The 18,499-nt window shown below is 37.1% G+C and overlaps 1 protein-coding gene and 1 pseudogene across 2 annotated transcripts; both read right to left on the reverse strand.

The window, feature by feature from the left end:
* Positions 1–627: 627 nt before the first annotated feature.
* On the reverse strand, positions 628–2,419 carry LOC103389719 (zinc finger protein 706-like; annotated as a pseudogene).
* Positions 2,420–12,403: 9,984 nt separating this feature from the next.
* On the reverse strand, positions 12,404–18,228 carry spry2 (sprouty RTK signaling antagonist 2). 2 transcript variants are annotated; one of them, XM_025062591.1, is made up of 2 exons: positions 17,603–18,228; positions 12,404–14,179 (listed from the first exon to the last, which is right to left on the reverse strand). In XM_025062591.1, exon 2 carries the CDS (start codon positions 14,129–14,131, stop codon positions 13,145–13,147), a length of 987 nt encoding a protein of 328 aa, XP_024918359.1. In that variant the 5' UTR covers positions 14,132–14,179; positions 17,603–18,228; the 3' UTR covers positions 12,404–13,144. The 2 variants fall into 2 exon arrangements, with proteins under 2 accessions (XP_024918359.1, XP_008323485.1); XM_008325263.3 differs by having other exon boundaries at positions 17,501–18,215.
* Positions 18,229–18,499: the final 271 nt, after the last annotated feature.

Here is an 18,499-nt window from a genome sequence, read left to right on the forward strand (position 1 = left end):
CTGTAGGAGTGACCGAATGGACAGGATCAGAAACGAGGTCATTAGAGGAACAACACAGACAGGAAGGTTTGGAGAAAAAGCTAGAGAAGCCAGACTAAGATGGTTTGGACATGTGCAGAGGAGGGACAGTGGATACATTGGTAGAAGAATGTTAGAGATGGAGCTACCAGGTAGGAGACAAAGAGGAAGGCCAAAGAGGAGATATATGGATGCAGTGAGGGAGGACATGCAGGGAGTTGGAGGCAGAGGAGAAGATACAGAGAACAGGGAGAGATGGAAATCAATGATTCGCTGTGGCAACCCCAGGAAAAAAGGGACAAAACCCAAAGAAAAAGAAGGATACATTTTATGGCCATCATATGTTATTTGGCCCAATTCTGAGGTTCTAAAAAAGGGCTTGGTTTATTTTTTAAAGAAACAAATTATAATTTATTGCTATTATTAATAGATGGTCAGTCATTAAAGTTTACTCACATAAAAAAGTGACACAAAAAGTTCTGAGGTTTGGTCAAAATCTGACAATTTATTATTTTTGTTTAGCCACAGCAGAAAATACAAAACTGTACATATAACATATGTTGGTCATTTTAACTTGTGAGTAAATATGATAGAATGTGAGTCATTTTAACTTGTGTGTAAATATGATAGAATTCAGAGTGAACACTTCAGAGACAGAGACAAACAAGTTTTACTCACAAGGTGGAGAAGGTTTGTCTACAAGAGAAAGAGAAGAATCAAGGACCATGAAGATGATGAAGATGATGATAGAGATGATGATGATGGTGGTGGAGTCAAGAGGCTTTACTGTTGAGAAGAAAAAGAAGGTCAGAGAATAATCTGCTGTATTGCTAACAATAAGTGTGACGCAAAAATTAAAAACAGACAAATACGCCTGAGGAGAAAGATAGTAAAACAAGTGATGCTGAAGAGAAAAACTGACCATTAAAGTGTAGAATCCTGGTACCCTGTGGTCCAGTGGCAACAAGGGAATTCTGCCGAAAAGAAAGGCGAAAAATAGCTGAATGACAAGTAAAACTTAGCATAAGTGTTGTTAGTAGTTAGTTGTTTTTTTCATACACATTAGAACATCCACACCTGATATTTTGAAGACAGGAGACTGATGACATTAAATATTGTTCAATTTATTGACTAGAGAAAAAAAAAAAAGAAAAGCACAGATGTATATGCTGCTGAATGTCAATAAAAAAGTAAAAAAAAAAGGTTCAAATCATACACCCGGTTATATATTTTAGGGCATTTAGATTTTATTACGGACTTGGAATAACAGTTATATATTTTAATACACATTTTAAATGAGCCCTCTTTTAATTTCAATGTAAGAAACAAGGCAATATGAATGTAGGCAAAAAAAAGTATTGTGTTATATATATAGAAAAAAATACATACATACATTATTTACATACACACATATTTACACACATTTTGAAAAACATGGACGCCAATGAAAACAATCAACGAATGTTACTGTGATTTAAGTAATTTCAAGGAAGTGTTATGATGTTCTTCATCTACTTTGCTTCCTGGTCACCTCCTGATTGTGGATCAAAGTGTGGGCCCATCTATAATGAAGTGATTGTGGTTTTATTAAAAATAATATATATAGTACTTTGAGTATAATATACATATATATATAGTATCATTATTATTATATAACAGGAGTCGCTCTTACCAGACTTCCGGTTGTCTCCTGCCGACTGTCATTCTACGCCTGTACATCAGCCAACTCAGGAGGCATCGGAGACTTGGGATGTTTGCTTTCAAAGTGTTGCTTGAATGTCTTAGGGTCAGGCATCTGAGTCTGAATAAAAAACAAATAGGAAGGCCGTGAAAATCCAAATAACGAGACATTAATCCTATAGTAACACAAAGACACTTGGTTTCACAGAAAAACAAATATACAATTGAAATAAACAAGTGATGTCATGGAAAACCATCCTAAATATTCCACAGTAGTTATTGTGCAGTATACTTGGGTCATGTGGTATTTACCCAGCAAACAGGACATCTGTGGACCAGAGCAGCCTTCGCTGCTGTTTTCTGCTCATCCCCCTGCGATTTCTTCTTCTCCGTTGTCTTTTTAGCGTTTTTCTGCTATGACTGAATCTTCTGTTGCCCACGAGCCATGGCCCTCAGCAAAATCATAATTTTGCATGTCATGTTGGAAAAAGTTAAAATTTTTCATAAAAGGTTTTGAAAAGGAAAAATTGAAAATGTTATGTTTTTGTATGTTTCTCTTCAAATAAAAGCATTTTGAAAATATTTTTGTGAAAAAAAAAAGTTTTTCCAATTTCTTGGCAAAATTGTAATTTTGCATGTTATGTTGGACAAAATATAAAAAAATTTCATAAAAATCTTTGAAAAGACAAATTTCAAAATGTTGTTTCCTGCATGTTTCTCATCAAATTAGGGTATTTTGAAAAATTTTTGGGAAAAAACTATTCTTGGAATTTTTTCGGTAAAATTTCATTATGTTGTTTTCTTCATGATTCTCAACAAATAAAAGCATTTTGTGAAAAAAAAGTTGTGAAAAAAATCGTTTTTGGATTTTTTTCTGCTAAATCATAGTTTTGCATGTGAAGTTGGTCAGAAGTCCAAACTCCTATAAAAACTTTTTAAAAAGTAAATTTCAAAATGTTATGCTTTCTGAATGTTTCTTTTCAAATAATAATTCAAATATAATAAGTATTTTGAAAATATTTTGTGAAAAATTTGTTTTGGAATTTTTCATCAAAAATCGAAATTTGGCATGTCATGTTGGTCAAAAGTCCAACGTTTTTCATGACATTTTTTTAAAAAGAAAATTTCAAAATGTTATTTTTTTCTGCATGTTTCGCTTCAAATTAGGTTTTTTTTTAATTATTTTGAAAAAAAATTCTTGGAATTTTTCGGCAAAATCTTGATTTTGCATGTCATGTTGGTCAAAAGTTAAATATTTTTCATAAAAAATGTTGAAAAAAAACCATTCAAATTTTTCAAGTTTTCTGCATGTTTCTCATCAAATTAAGGCATTTTAAGCATTTCCATAGAAAAACAATTTTTGGATAATAATGAATAATAAATAATAAAAAATTTGAAATGAAAAAATAAAATAAAAAATATTTTTAAAAATAACCCTAAACCCAAGATGCATAAACCCTAACCATAACACTCTCCTCAACTACTACATCACCATAATCACAACATTAATGTTAAATGAAGAACATATTAAATTAATGAAATCATAATTATAAATTAAAAATGGATTAAAACAAATTTAATAAATTATTAAAAATTCCATCACTTACCCTATCCTTAACTCCTAGCTAACTCTAAACATAAAAAAATAGAAATTTAATATGACAAATACATATATATAACATTAAACATTAAATTAAAAAAATAAATTAAATAATAAATTTAAAAATTTAAAAATACAAATAAAAAAAATTAAATTCAAAATGAGAGAACATATCCCTAACCTTATCCTTAACTCCTACCTAACTCTAAACTGTATCCTAAATATAAAATGTTTATATCAAATAAAATGTTTAAAAAATAACATCTTCTGAAAAAGTTAGAAATGGCATGCTAACTGCTACACTATGGAACCACCAATTTAAAATGAAAAATAAAAAAAACCCTAACCTTATGTTTACACCTACCCTAAATTTAATTCTAAAAATTAAAAATTAAAATATAAAAATATCCTAACTCTAATTCTTTTCTCAAATCCTATAACACTAAAATAAATAAATAAATAAAATAACAATTAATATATAATAAAAAATAAAATAAGCAAAAAACATGTAACATAAAAACAATATAATTCAAAATTAAATAACAAAGAAATTAATAAAACATTAATAAAAATTAGTCAGTGCTGCTGCAGCCAGTCTGCACTACTCTGTGTTTCACCGCCTGTGTGTGTGAGAGAGTTGGAGAGACAGAGTAAGAGAGAGAGAGGGGAGGGGTTGGGGGAGAGAGAGACCGAGAGAGATTACAATGCTCCAAGTGTGTCCCTGCTGCTGTCTGACAGAGCCACCTGCCTATCCCATTCTTTCCTTTGCTCATTCAAACACAGACGAACATTTCCATATATTAAAAACAACATGCAAATTTAACAATGTAGCTATTTTAGTTTACTTTCCCAGAATTTCCTTCTCAGCAGAACTACTTTACTTGCATTAAAATTTGTCTAAAAATCTTAAAAATTTTAAATCTGCAAAACTGTGTTTAATAATGAATTTACTGTTTCCTTTTTCTTTACAATGAATTTAGTCTATCTTCTTTACACTGCAGTCTCACCCATGTGTGCACTCAGAGGGGGGTGAAGAGGTGAATTCTGGACACAAAGGCCAGATTGTTTCTCCAAGTTCTCTGTCCTTGATAACAACGAGCCATTCATTAACCAGCCATGTGCCCGAATGAATTCAAACTTTACATTCTGACCTACAATTTGCCCCTTGCTCATCCTATTTTTCTTCCTGAGATCCATCATTCTGTTTATCCTTCACTTTTGTCAGTCACATGTCAGGATTGAACAAGGAGGAAAAAGGCCTATTACAGTGTTGTTCTTTACCAGCTGCAGAAGGAATCACTTTCTTACACATTAGTGTTCAAAACATACTACTGAGGAGACACATGTTGGAACATCTTTGTGTTGGAAAGTAAAAAAAAAAAAAAAACACACACACGAAAGGTCTGTACAGCTGGTGTTGCAGGTAAAATAATATGCTACAATATTGGTATGCTAAAAGATTACTGGTGTAGACGTATTTTTTACCAGAGAAATGAATAGATTCAGCTGTTAAATAAAGCAACAGTCACAGCAGTGGAGGGAGAGCTGCTTCATACCGTCTTTCTGTATGTAAGAACAGAAAGGAAAGATTTCTGACCACATCTTTAACTACTGATTGTTATGTTTGGTAGACGCCTGATCTCAGACTTCACTGACTGAGTGACAGGTTTACACACACATACACACAAAGGATGATCTTTTTGGTCAAACAGAGTTTGTCAGCTAGGAGAGAAGTAAGTTAAAACGGCAACAGCAGAGAGGGCAAAACAGTGAGGGGCTTGGGGAAAAAGAGAGAGTGAGAGAGAGTGAGAAAGAGAGAGAGAGAATGGGGAATTAAAAGAAAGAATAGAGCGAGGTGAGAACACTAAAGTGAGGTAAGAGAACGGATGTACAGCTTTAAACCAGTAGACAAGAGGATGTGGTGACTATGGTGCTGTGGGTGGCGGTGGGGGTCAACAGGCTGTGTGGATGGGGGAGTAGTGTAAAATGAAGAACAGTGGGTGCTTTGTGGATAGCTGCAGCAAACTTTACAGCAATCCTTTGCTGCAAATTTACTCTACCAGCCTCCAATCTTTGTCTACGGAATAGATGAAAAACACAAATCTACAAATCGTACTGGAAGAAGTGAAGCTTAGCTGGACAAAGGTACAACCTGATAAGAAACCTCCCCTTTAGCACAGGGGGCATTATAGGTCCTAGGTCAAGACATTTCAAAAGATACAAATGTTTCATAGTGAAATATCATATTAAATATTATATATATTATTATAATATTATAATATAATATTATATATATTATAGAGGTAGGTAGGAGGACACAAAGTTTGTAATTTAGGCTTTAAATAATTTTCAGTCCAAAAGGAAATTGGTCTTGGCCATTAAAGATATCTGATTATGGACAGAACTTGTCATGGTAACACATGCTTGGTGTAGCTTTATCTGATTCAATTGAAGGCAACATTGAGTTAATAGCTGAAAGTGTGCTGATAAAACTATGTGTGTACTCTGTGTTATGGCGGATGCTATAGATGTAGCAAAGATGAGGCATTAATGCAGTTTAGAAGAGAATAAAATAAAATAAAACAAAATAAAATAAAGTTTTGTAGGTGTCCAACTTGTTTTTCAACAATGACTTATAATATGCGCATATCCTGAAGTTTAGGTTGAGTAAAGTTGACTAAATGTGACTTTAGATGGACAGATAATTGCTCAACTAATGCTCCAAATTGTTACGAAGATCATCCATCAGGTAAAATACTACAGATTACGAAATAAGACATGGCCAGTTCAGTTCATCACTCCTTCCTTTATAGCAGAAAAATGCCTTCTTATTTTGACAGGCAACTTAACCTTCAGCAAAGTGCCACAATTGTGCGCCAAATGAGCTCAAGCAAGACTCTGTTTTCTGTATTAATCAGACAGGCATTCCAGGCTGATGGAATTCTGTTGCGTTTGGCTGGGAGCCAGCTGCAGTGCTGCCTCTTAAGACGCCACGCAGTGAACTGACATGTTAAGTGAGGGGCTTGTTTGCTCCAACCTTAGGGTCCAGGCAATGAGGCAATCTCTGTCTGGTAGCCGGCGGCGAATTAGAGATGGAACACACAGAGAGTTCTGTAGGCCTACAGTTTTCCAAGTGTGGTAGATTACATTCACATTTCTTCTGACTCTCAAAAATGCAGAAAATGTAGTTTGATTAATTTTATTTGCATGTTTTCAACACAGTAAGAAGACTAAAATCTTACAGTTACATAGTATTTCCAGTGGAAAATCTGTGGGTTTTTGGCTTTCAGATTACAAATGCTAGCGTCTAATCTAGGATCTATGTCCTACCTAGAAGGACACAATCTTCTCAGAACAACCGATTAGTATGATGTACACAAGATTTCATTTTTCAGAAGAACTTGATTTTATATTGTGAGCAGTGAATCCGTTAACCAGTAGTTGGCATTTGTTTTCCCATGAGTGCGAGCCCCGTGACAGCTTTTGTTATTGACATTTTATGTTCCTCATTTCATAGACCTATATGTAAACAACACCATTTCCAAAACCAGCACAGCACTCTTGTCTTTGCTCCATCAACCCAGTCTGTAACCACAGCCTGCAAAAGAGGTCTTATGTTCACTATATACAATCTATGACTCTCCATGTATGGACACCCAGTGGCTACCTGTACACCATGTTTGACCTTTGAATCTTATCCATACATCACGGTTAAACAGGAGAGCCTTTATCTTGTGAAACGTTGCACCTGTGAGTGGATAGATTTGGCCAAGGGGAAAAAAAACACTCCTCTCACTCTGTTTCTCTCTCTCATGTCTCTCACTCTTAGAGTCTGTAGGAATCTCAGGTATGCTGACAATCTCTGCAGTCATTGACACATTTCTGTCTTCAGGCTGAGGATGCATACAAACACTTACACACACATCCTTTTATATGGCCATAATTGACAGACTTTTGACTAACCAGAACTCTAACCCACCGACGCCAACCTTAACCTAGATATAGTTGACATCTTCACTCTTACTTCAGTCAGAGACTGAGACATGAGCCTCTGCCTAGTAACAATGTCAGAAAAGCAAACACACTCTCTCTCACTGGCACACAAACACACACACTTTGGCCTGACTGAGCTGTCATCATCAGCTTGTCAGTGTGCTGCACCTGTAAATGGGAACAAAACTCTGTTGCTCGCAGTGCTCTCATAACTGTGTGACAGACTCAATATATCGATTTCCTACGGCAGTAAAGGCAAGGCAGCAGGGACAGAGATTTGTGGCAAGAATCTTACTGTAACCAAAAATGTTCAACTTCACACCCTGACAACATCCTGCGTCAGTCTCTGTCCTCAGTTATACTGTATCTGTGTGACTAACAAATACCACCGCCGTCCTCTTCAGTTCTCATTATGTCATTTGAATAACTACACAAACACACATGATGATGACGCTATCCAGCTACAGGGTGATGTGTCTTAACTATGGCTGGTAAAAGAAAAAGAGAGATTGCAAATTCTAGCAGCTGCGTAAATATGATTCAAATAAAACCACAAATATGGAAATATACTTTTTCAAATGCATATTTTCTATTTCTTCTTTGTTTGTGTTTATTGTAATAACAGAACCTCATTTCCTTCCTTGAATGAATGGTTCTGGTGTGAGAGAAGGTTGCCAAAACTTGTATTCCAGCAGCGAAAAAGACATTAACTTCTACAGTTTTAGTCGTGTTCAGATGCTCTTTATTTCATCAGCAATGCATAATAGCTGCATTCGATGGAACAGAGCTGAGCTCTAGGCGTCAGATCTGGACTGCAGGCTGGCCAGCTGAGCGTAAACATTAAATGTCTATATCCCAACCATGTTGACACACCCTGAATTTCCTACATATTTAAAAAAAACAAACAAACAAAGAGAATCACTTAATGCTTTCTTATAAAGTATATAGACTGCATTTATTTAATTAAAATGTCTACTTTCTTTTGTCGCCTTTATTGTGTGGAAAAATCCCACCTAAAAAAAACCCCACTCCAAACTGCCACCACATATTTTATCTCTCGCAGCCCTTATTGCAGCTCAGGAAACCTCTTGACAGTGACATTGTGGTTTCTAATGTCATTTCAACGAAGATATTCAACAGCAATTTTAACATCTGGCCTTTATATGCAAACACAGCATAGCAACAACATATACATTCTTTTAGTTTGCAGACTTATTACTAAAATGCAGATTTTTTTTGGTTTGGTTAAAATTTATCACCAAGTAATCTGCTGAATGAGAAACGTCAACCTTTCAGTCTTTCAAAGTGAGCGTTATTTAAAATGTACTAAGAATTCAAGATTTTAACATCACCAGATAAATGAGCCGTTTCATAGAGCATATGTCTTCGACCATGTCTGGTTTCTGCTCTGTGACCCTGCTTTTTCTGTCATTATCATAAAATAATTGCAGTTGTATGTATATCCAGTTTAAGTGTAAGCTATTTTCTTAATAAAACACAAACCCTTGTTGTTTAATCTTAGGTCCGTTGTGTGTCTTAACACCCTCCCAAAAAACACACATTCAGGCAATAAGTGCAACGTGGTGTAGTGAGCTGTCAGTCTGGGCTAATTCCTCTTTGTATGTAAAGTCTGTGCCTCTGTGTAGAATAAGAGGATCAGGGCTGCCGTTTAGGATAACTGAAGCTCTCAGCCTTCCGTGTGTGTGTTTGTGTTTCTATGAGAACAACAATTGGCTGCTAAGCTTTAAAGAGCCTTGCAGCCGGGGTGTCGCCAACAAATATCTTCTGGGTGTCAGAAACTGCCCGACTTTGTGCATGTGAGTTGTGTGCAGATGAGCCAGTTTCCTGCGGTGGAGTTGAAGTTAAGTGCTGCTATAAGACGTAGGCGTCCATACGTGCTTCATCATCTGGACAAAATTGTCGATGCTACTGATGAAAATGCGATGGTGGAGATTTCCACGTACGTGTAGAAGAGTTTTTGTCATCCATTTCTTCACACAACACACACACACACACACACACCTTCTCAGTCTTTAAATGTTTATGACATATAATCTTTTCAATGTTTCTCGTGCTACTTGTTTGCAGTAACTGTCCTCCATTAGGCATAACAGTAGTTCAGCTGTCATTTGGACTTTCAACTGCTTCAGACCCCAAAGCCATGGAGAGTAACTGAACTTCAGGGCTAAAGTCAACTTCTGGACTAGCTAAATAAAATTTAAATACAAGCTGCTAAACAGTGCCTTTTAAAAGTGTGTCCTCATAACACAACTGAATAGAATATTACAGAAGCTAGCTGGGTTTCATCTGTTGTATTATTGTGAATAAAAAGCATATTTCTAAATCACACAACATTATTGTGACTTTAGAAGCGAATGAAGCGGAGGGGAATAAAAAACCATGTTTGAGTTTGTATAAATTAACCTCTAAGACTCTTGAGATGTTCACCTCACTCAGCCGCCCACGTCGGAAAACCAGGTTTCTTTTCTGAGAAAATGCTTTCGCCCTCAAAAGAACAATGTGCTCACGTAGTGTGTGTGTGTGTGCGTGTTTGTGGTGGGGGGTTTTAAATATGAAGACACTTTTTGGTATATATGTACAGTCAATACAAATAGAAGTGTATCTGCATTTGGCTTATGTTGCAGGAATTTCTTGCAAGAATTTCAATTAAATCCAGATCTACTGTATATATGGTGAAATTCACTAGTTCTTATGATTGAAAATTTCAGAGTCAGATATTTTTCAAGATATTATAAGTAATAGGCAATTTAAACAAATTCTACCTATCATGCCAGTACAGGTACTTTCCAGGGGAAATGTGTGGTTTTCCTTCTAAAACAATGTGATATTTTGTAGCACTGAGCATGAAGTTAATTTTTCCTGGCCTGTTGGTGGCAATGAAATAGTTTAAAATATAATGGGTTTATAATGGATTTTGATTTCATCTGTAATCTTGAAATTTCAAAACTTTTCACATGAAAAATAAAGCATTTACTTCTTGTTAGCATTTAGCATGTTAACAATAGAAAAAGTGCTACACCAGCATGAAAACAGGGAAAGGAAAATTAAGGTAGAAGGCAAAAACCTTGATGTTTTTAACAGGACCAAGTTTAAAAAGACAGAGAAGATTCATTTTTAAGCAGTCTACAGGTTTTTAGATTTGTTTTTGATATGCTATATCTTTAACTATAGGTAGCTGATTAATCTGAATTCAAATATTAAAGATTTGAAAGAATAATGGAAATATTGTTTACCTTACCTAAGTTATTGGTGTGAGTTCACATCACATTTAACTACGTCATAACACACAGACTCTCACAATTACCTGATTTAGATACGAGCTTTCAAAGCTCACAAAAATGAAAAATAGATTTGATTCCTCTGTGCTGTCATATTAGTGTTTTCTCACAATGACACCCTGCCACCACCGCCACATCCCTCGGTAACTCTAAAGCCTGGCCTTCAGACAAGCAGACAATGCATTCATGAAGAATAGCCCTTGCTTCCTTCCTGTCTTCCTATGCTACATTCTGCCTTGGTGAGCAGGGTGAATAGGCTACTCTGCCCTGCAGCCGCCACAAACTGACAGGGGCCACGTTGGCTAAAACCAACAAAGAGAGCCCTTTTGGGGCCCTAAAAAAATCCACACCCCCTTCTCTTTCTGTGACCAAAACACTGGGACAAAGAGAGCCCTTGATATGATTTTTAATAATTAAATATTGTACTACATCTTCATCCAAAGCATAAATGGATTGGAATGAGCAATAACAACTAAAAAAACATTTGATACCATTGTGTTAACTGTTGAAAACAATCACTCCATTGTTTTAAAGCATATTTCCACATGATGAAGCTAATTACCCTCTGTGCCACGTTCAACCACTGCTCCAACAACACAACCTTCTAACTCAACCGTCAACAAGGCACACATATGGGAATATCAAGTAGGAGCAGGTAGCCAAGAGGAGCCAAAATGACCCCCCACCTCCTTGCCCAACTATTGAAAACAGGATGAATGCATGCTGGGCTGAATACGGGGGTAAACTGTTAGGTCTTTGTCATTTAAAGTGATGCTTTTAACCCTTTGCAGTCGCTCTTCCTACCACCCCCTCACCACCAGGGTCTCACTCACTCACACACACACACACACAAACACACACAAACACACACACACAAACGTCCTTGCGCCAGTTCCCTCTACATTCAAAACCCGACCGGAGTAGGAAAGAGACCTGTGACTGTAATATTAACGACTGAAATGTAACAGAATTAACGTTGCTCTTTTTATACAATTATGTTTGGCGTCAAATGTGGAACTTTTATCCATCATGTGCTTCTTATTGTCCTGGTTAATACTGTAGGTGAAAGTTGAAAATAATGTAAAGCAACACCCGTTTGCACACACACACAGTCAAAGGGTGCGAATGAAAAACAAACAAGTGAGTGCAGGTTGGAACTTGGTGTGTCAATCACACATTTGAATGCATACTGTGCCGCGGCAAACACGTCCGTGTGCTGTCAACAGCAGTGTCAGGGTTCATGTTTCAGGCTTATGTTTCGCCTGCAGGGCTTTTCAAACCCAAAGAATTCAAGAACTGTTGAAAAAAAACAGGGTCACGATCTGTAGGACCCAAAACATATATGAAATATACTTGGAGGTTAAGAACAATAAATATAAATGCACAAAAATGTCAACTGAGGACGTTTAAGCTTAAAGAGATACACACGTTGCTCTAACAATGATGGGTAGAATCTATGCCGCTGGTAAGAGTAGTGATGTGTATTCAAGAAACCAGGTCAGTTCAGCTTTTGCTTCTGAATTTCCAAAGATAAAATCACATGGGTGACTGAGAAGTCACACAGTCTCTACCAATGATGCTTCAGAGGTAAGTCTGAAGAACAGACATCGAGCAATTAATAAAATAGCACAAATTTAATTGAAGGTTTGAAGCCTGCACCAGATCAATAGCACCCATGTGACCATTGTGATGTGATCTAAAACAGTTGTTTTGAATGCAAAAGAGTGAAGTAATAGTGATGGTGCAGGATTATAGAAGGGTGCATAAAAAAGAGAAAATCAGGTAAAAGTTATAAATAAAACAAAACATAAAACAGATTTTAAGGTTGTTTAATTCCAAACGTTAATATATTTGTCTAATTCACAATTAACTATTCACCCGTCTCTGACACTCTCTGCTCTGCAGCAAACGCTGAAAATAAATATGTCATTTTAAAATAAAACCTTCAAATAAATATATAATTTTAACTTTACACTAAGCTATGAAGCAATTAGAAAATACATTTTATCCATAAAAGATCACTGTACAATATACAAGTAACAGGAGTGAGATTTTTTTCCCCTTGTGATATACACCAGTGTGTTTGATGTACATGACATTAATGAATGAGAATTACCAATTCAGAAGAATGTGGATTCATCAAGGTGTCCATCTGTGGCAGAAGAAAAACGTTTCACAGTTGAAATATTATTATTATGTACAAAAATAAAACATCTTTCTGATGTACACCACATTGGCTATTTTACATACAGTTAGTCAGGAGCATATTCTTAGCATGTTAAGTACATGTTAAAACAAAAGGCTATGCACCTCTACATGTGTCCAAGTGAGAACAATATTCTCATCTTTTCTTCTGAACTGAACAGTAGTTGAAAATGAAGCGCTTATTTTGGTTTGACTGAGGGTCAGCAAATGTACCTTCAGGCCTCTGTCAGACACGAACTGAGAGAAAATGACCAAAATGAAAGCAGATCAGATGCTGAAACAGAAGACTGTTTTCACAACACACATGAGAGACACCGTCACAAGACAAAGTCTTCCCGTGTTCTTGCTTCTAGGGTAGCTTGCTAACCTCACAGTGGACTTGATTGGCCTTTTTGCACCGACAGCCGGGTCGGGTGACCCGGTTGTAGCAGCTCTGGCACATGGTCACACAACATTTAGCTGGGAGGTAGCAGAGGAGGCAGGGGAAGAGCAGGGAGAGGAGCGAGATGGTGGTCCAGCGGACATAGCAGTGGGACTGAGTGCAGGAGAAGGGCTTGTCCGTGCACGTGTCCTCGTCATCGCTGGAGCAGTGGTAGAAGAGCGCCTTCACGCAGCACACACACGTTCCATACTCAACGGCAGTTTCCGCAGAGCACATGCACCGCCGGCCACACATCCAGCAGGCGGGCAGTCCCCGGGTGTGAGTGCACTCTGAGCACTGGCACCTGCCACAGTCCTCGCACTTGTTTGAGTGCTCATCCACATGTTTGAAGCCTGCGCTGCCTGCAGTGATCATCACTTCAGCGGACTCACTATTCAGGGGTTTCAGCTCTTCTGGAATAACCTCAGAACGTTTAGGCTGGGAACTGATGATCTGCTCATTATTAATAATGAGCCTCTGAGATGATGAGCTGCTTTCTATACTGGTCCTAATGGTCTGGGTGTCTTCCTCCATGTAGGGTGTTTCCGTGCTTGCATTTTCTGGCTGGGTCAATAGATGCAGGTTTCGGAGGTTGTTAGGCTCTTCTTCTCGCGATTCTTGTTGCCCTGTCCTTGAACTGTGTGACAACACTTGGTCATCCTTTTGCTGCTTTTGCTGAGACGCTGGAGATCTCTGTGCTACCGTGGGCGCTTCTGTGTACTCATTACAGCTCCCAGTTATTCTAATCTGATCCAGAGACAGCACCGGCTGTCGGTTTAACAGCCCAAGATGTTGAGGATCATCCAGTGTTTGTGGAGGCCATTGATGTGGCCTCCCTTCGTCATGCTGAGAGCCTGGTGAATGTCCTTGGCGTTCTCGTCCCCCGTCGCTGTCGTTCGGACTTCTGGAATCCATGGTGGAACTGAAGGGCCACTCTGGCTGGCGTGGGACACATCTGAAGTCCTGTAAAAGAAAAACTCTGGTTAAAAGCTGTTTCGTGACAAGCCATGCAAATGTCAATATGCAAATCACAAACTGCTCGCACCGCTATGGAAATAAGATCACAAACACCACACACTAGTGTTATTTGTTTGTTTTGCGGAACTAACATTTTTGTTCCAGTGTTCCAAACATTCATTTTAATAATAATAATAATAATAATAATAATAATAAAAACAACAACCAGAAAATCACAGAAGCTGTAATTGTTTGTTAATTCGGGCAGATGTTCATGGAACAACTTATTGCAGAATTGTTACAAGAATTTGTCACCAGAAGAACTTCCTTCATAAGATATGTAAATGTAATGATCAGCTTTACATTTGTGTGGAAAAATAGAAAAATATATTTTTCTGATTGACTGAATTTTGCTGAACAACTTATTGGAGGTTTCTCTTAGATGTAGAGTCAGACCACTCTCACATGACAAAGACAGCAGAGAACCTTTTTAACATTTCACTATTTGAAGGTATAGAAAGCATATGCCTGCTCTATAACCATCTCCTGCGGGTGGTACTTTGAATAGCAGTTTTAAAAAAAAACAAAACAAAAAAAAACAAACAAACCCATAATAATAGAAAATTAAACCATTTCTTATTTTTAAAGGAATGTCATGGTCCATTGATATTAGAAGTCAAGTCAATGTGTGAGCAATTTGGTTCTGCAGGCTAAATATAGGCAAAAGCTTTAATGTAAGCTAAATAAGCGTTGCTCTTTTGTGGATTTGAACAATGCTAACAATAGACCGTAGTTTTAAAAATCACTTTCAATTTTTATAACATTTGCTGTTATTGCTAACAGCTAACATGTTAGCTGTTAGCAATAATAATAAGAAGAAATACATGACAAATAAATGCATCAACCTCAGTGGCTATGTCCATTTCACTTGCCTGCACTGCATTTTATTTTCTATATGTGAGACAGGATCACTTCTGTCAGAGTAGGATGCAATTTAAGGACATAATAAAACAGGTTTTGTCTCCAAAAGTGTTAAAACACTAGCCTATGCTTCTTCTGAGTGGGAGACAGACAACTAGTTAGTGACCAACTGTTGGTTAATGAATTTCCTGAATGTGTCTGTCCACATAAAATCAGTTCTCTCTACTGGCAAGCTAAAACAGTGAGTGACTTGGTGGAAGGAGTTGTGAGGAAGAGCACGTCTGCACCGTCACTCCGAACTTCTCTAAATTTTCAGTGCCACAGCCTTGTTCCATTTAACATATCACAGCAGGGCACGGAAACATCAGGCATCAGAAGCACGTCTTCTCCTATTTTGTGGTAATTAGCTTTCAAATGCCTACTTCGTCCTCCTCCTCCACATCCCCCTGCACCTCCTCATCCTTCAGCTCTTTCAATGACAATACAGGAAGGCCTTTTGTTTGTTGCATGACAAATGGCCTGCAGCAACCTCTGCTATTCTTACACATTTACACTGTGACACGCTGGGAAAAGGAGATGAGTGACAAGATTAAAAAAATAAGTTCAGAGCCATGAAAGAGACCATATGAGCGTAGTGATGTGTTTAAGGATGGCGGGAGAATGGAACGCTGATGTGAAAAAAGTGTTAGTTTTAAAGAACATTCATAGAATTTAACAAAAGATTTTAAAACCGACAAGAATGCTAAAACCACGATAAACTTTAATTTAAAAATGTCTACAACTTGTATCTATTTTTATGGACAATTTTTTAAAGCATGTCATTTTGATGAGATCTCATATTGACTACTGTGTCACGTCTTTGACAGAACAAATGCTAAGGGCCTCACCAAAAAGGCCACCTACTGTAAAGATATTCAAAATTATCTGACCATTTACTCTTGTTTTAGCATATTATGTAGCAAATTATATTCTACATAATATTCAGCATATTAAACTAGACTGACACGTTTGGAATTTACTTTGATACATTACTGATGTCAAAAACTTTCAACACTTCTCTTTGGGATCAATTAAGTAACTATTAGCATATGTTATGTAACAAACTCTTGTATTTCAGCAATGGGGAAAAACACTATCTTTTTTGCCTTACTATTAATGACTAATTTTGTAATTAATTGCCTATCAAAATCAAAAATTGTCTAATCAAAAATCTTAAGTTGATTATTTTGACAATTATTTTTAGAAAGAACAGCAGGATCTTTCTTTAAAAAGAATTTTAAAAAATCCTGTTTATAAACTGTCATTGTTTTTAAATTTGATATTGTTACTTAGCCAAAAGCTTTGTCCCTGAAAGTCCATTTATATCCATTTGGAGAGTACCATTTTCTCCAAATGATATGACATAGTAGGTAACATTTTATATCTATATATAATCACCAGCGGTTGCTAACAAATGGCTAAATATGGGGAGAAGCTGCACTGTTCTTTAGCACTGTACAACAGCGATCCTGTGTCAAAATCTTACAACTATGTGTGTGTAACATAGTTGTTTCAAAACATAAACCACCAGTTCAAAAACTTTACGCCTACATTCCCACTTCAAACAATACCCACTTTGTGTTTTGTGCAACAAAAAGGCTTTTGTTTATAAGTCTGTCACCAATAACTTAAAAACCTATAAGCTAACATAATGTATTAACCTTAATACATTAACCATACTTACATCACTGCCACAGACTGGGCCTATGCTACACTAGTAAACTTTTAACCCCCCCTTTACAACTAAGTTATTTCGAAAAACTATCTATCTATCTACTAACGTTTTGTATAGAAAATGAACTGTGTAGCTTTAAGGGTTTCTGTTGAACGCCAATCTGCAATTTTCATATTATTGACACAAATGACTCATTGACGAATTGTAAATAATGGCGCCAACTACTGTTGATATTGTTAAATAATCAGGTTTGTTTTAAATGTCAATTCTGTTGTGACTTTACAGCCTTATTCTAACGATTAAGAGTTGGCCGAAACTGATTTCGAGACTAAAAACATAAACTGGCTCGTATGCCAGCTTGGACCAGATTGTATCATAATGAAGCAAAGGCCAGGAGTGAAATAAACAACTAAATCAGTCATTGTACAGAGACAAACTAAAAGACCGTGTAAATATCAAACACCTGTATTCTTTAGGGGAGAATCTATACTTTTAACCCAAACATGGCGTCAGGTCAGAAACGTTTCAAAGCCTTTAGGTTTAATCCCCAGTAAAAAACCGACAAGTACAAACTCTGTTATCCAGGAGCTTAGGGTTTCAAAACGTATGTGACAACATCAAAATAAACAATGTATGCAGTTGTGGAAAAACAAACACTCTAAGGTGTGTGTTTGGCGAGAGGACACACTCACCGTGCTTCCGTCGCTTTAGCTCCTCTCTAGGAAAAAAAAGAAATCCAGTGTGTGTGTGCGTGAGAAGAAAGTGATATACTATTCACTACTGCACCCACTCACTCGGTCAAATCCATTGAGAAAGTTTCCAAACGTTGCGCCTTTACTCCATTTACGCACGAAGGAAATGCTGAATCCCGAGTGTTTTCTTTTCTACTACACGCAAAAACCACGAGGCTGGTGAGAGCTGAAGTTCAGACAGTGAAATCAGTCCGACTTCACTTTCCCTGCAACATGGAGGAGGAAATGGTCGCGCTCAGAAAAAACTTCTCGTACTCCGCGTTTCGTGCGTAAAGCTCCAAAAAGGCTGCAAAGAGAGTTTTTCTCGTGCGTGCGCACATTTTTGTTCCCTGGGTCTTTCCGGAGTGGAGGTCGGGATTTGGACTGTAAATGGCGTCAGGCTGGAAGGAGGGGGACGAAACAGAGCGCTTGTTGTTGCAGCGGATATCACGCATCCGGTGCTATGCCATTGGCTGCTGTGGAGCAGCCATTCACAGACAGTGTGTGCGCGCGCGCGCGTCTCAGCGTACGTGCACGTGTGTGAGCGAGAGAGAGTACGCGTGTGCGTGCGTGTGTGAATATGTGATCAATGATCCTGCTGTGTCCTGGACACTATCGGCCTGCTGCCAATTCTTACTCCATAACGTCGAATATTGTTTGTATTTATAGGCATTTAAATATGTTTTATGCATATTTTTCAAGCTAAGAAAAAAATGGGTGATTTTTTTTTTACAATCGTCATTGCCAAAACGTGATACACATGTTCAAAGATGTATAGTTAAGGTGAAAGTACGAAGTAATGACACATTTGGTAGTAGTTGTTAAATAACATGGACTTATTCATACTTTGAATACTTTGGCTTATTATTGTCCAGGCTTGTGATATTTATTGCATTTTTTAAAGATGCTAACAATTTTGAATGTTTTGAGCAGATTTGAACAAAAGTAAAACCTCAAATA

This window comes from Cynoglossus semilaevis, chromosome 14, assembly GCF_000523025.1.
Source record: "Cynoglossus semilaevis isolate Cse_v1.0 chromosome 14, Cse_v1.0, whole genome shotgun sequence".
NCBI lineage: Eukaryota > Metazoa > Chordata > Actinopteri > Pleuronectiformes > Cynoglossidae > Cynoglossus > Cynoglossus semilaevis.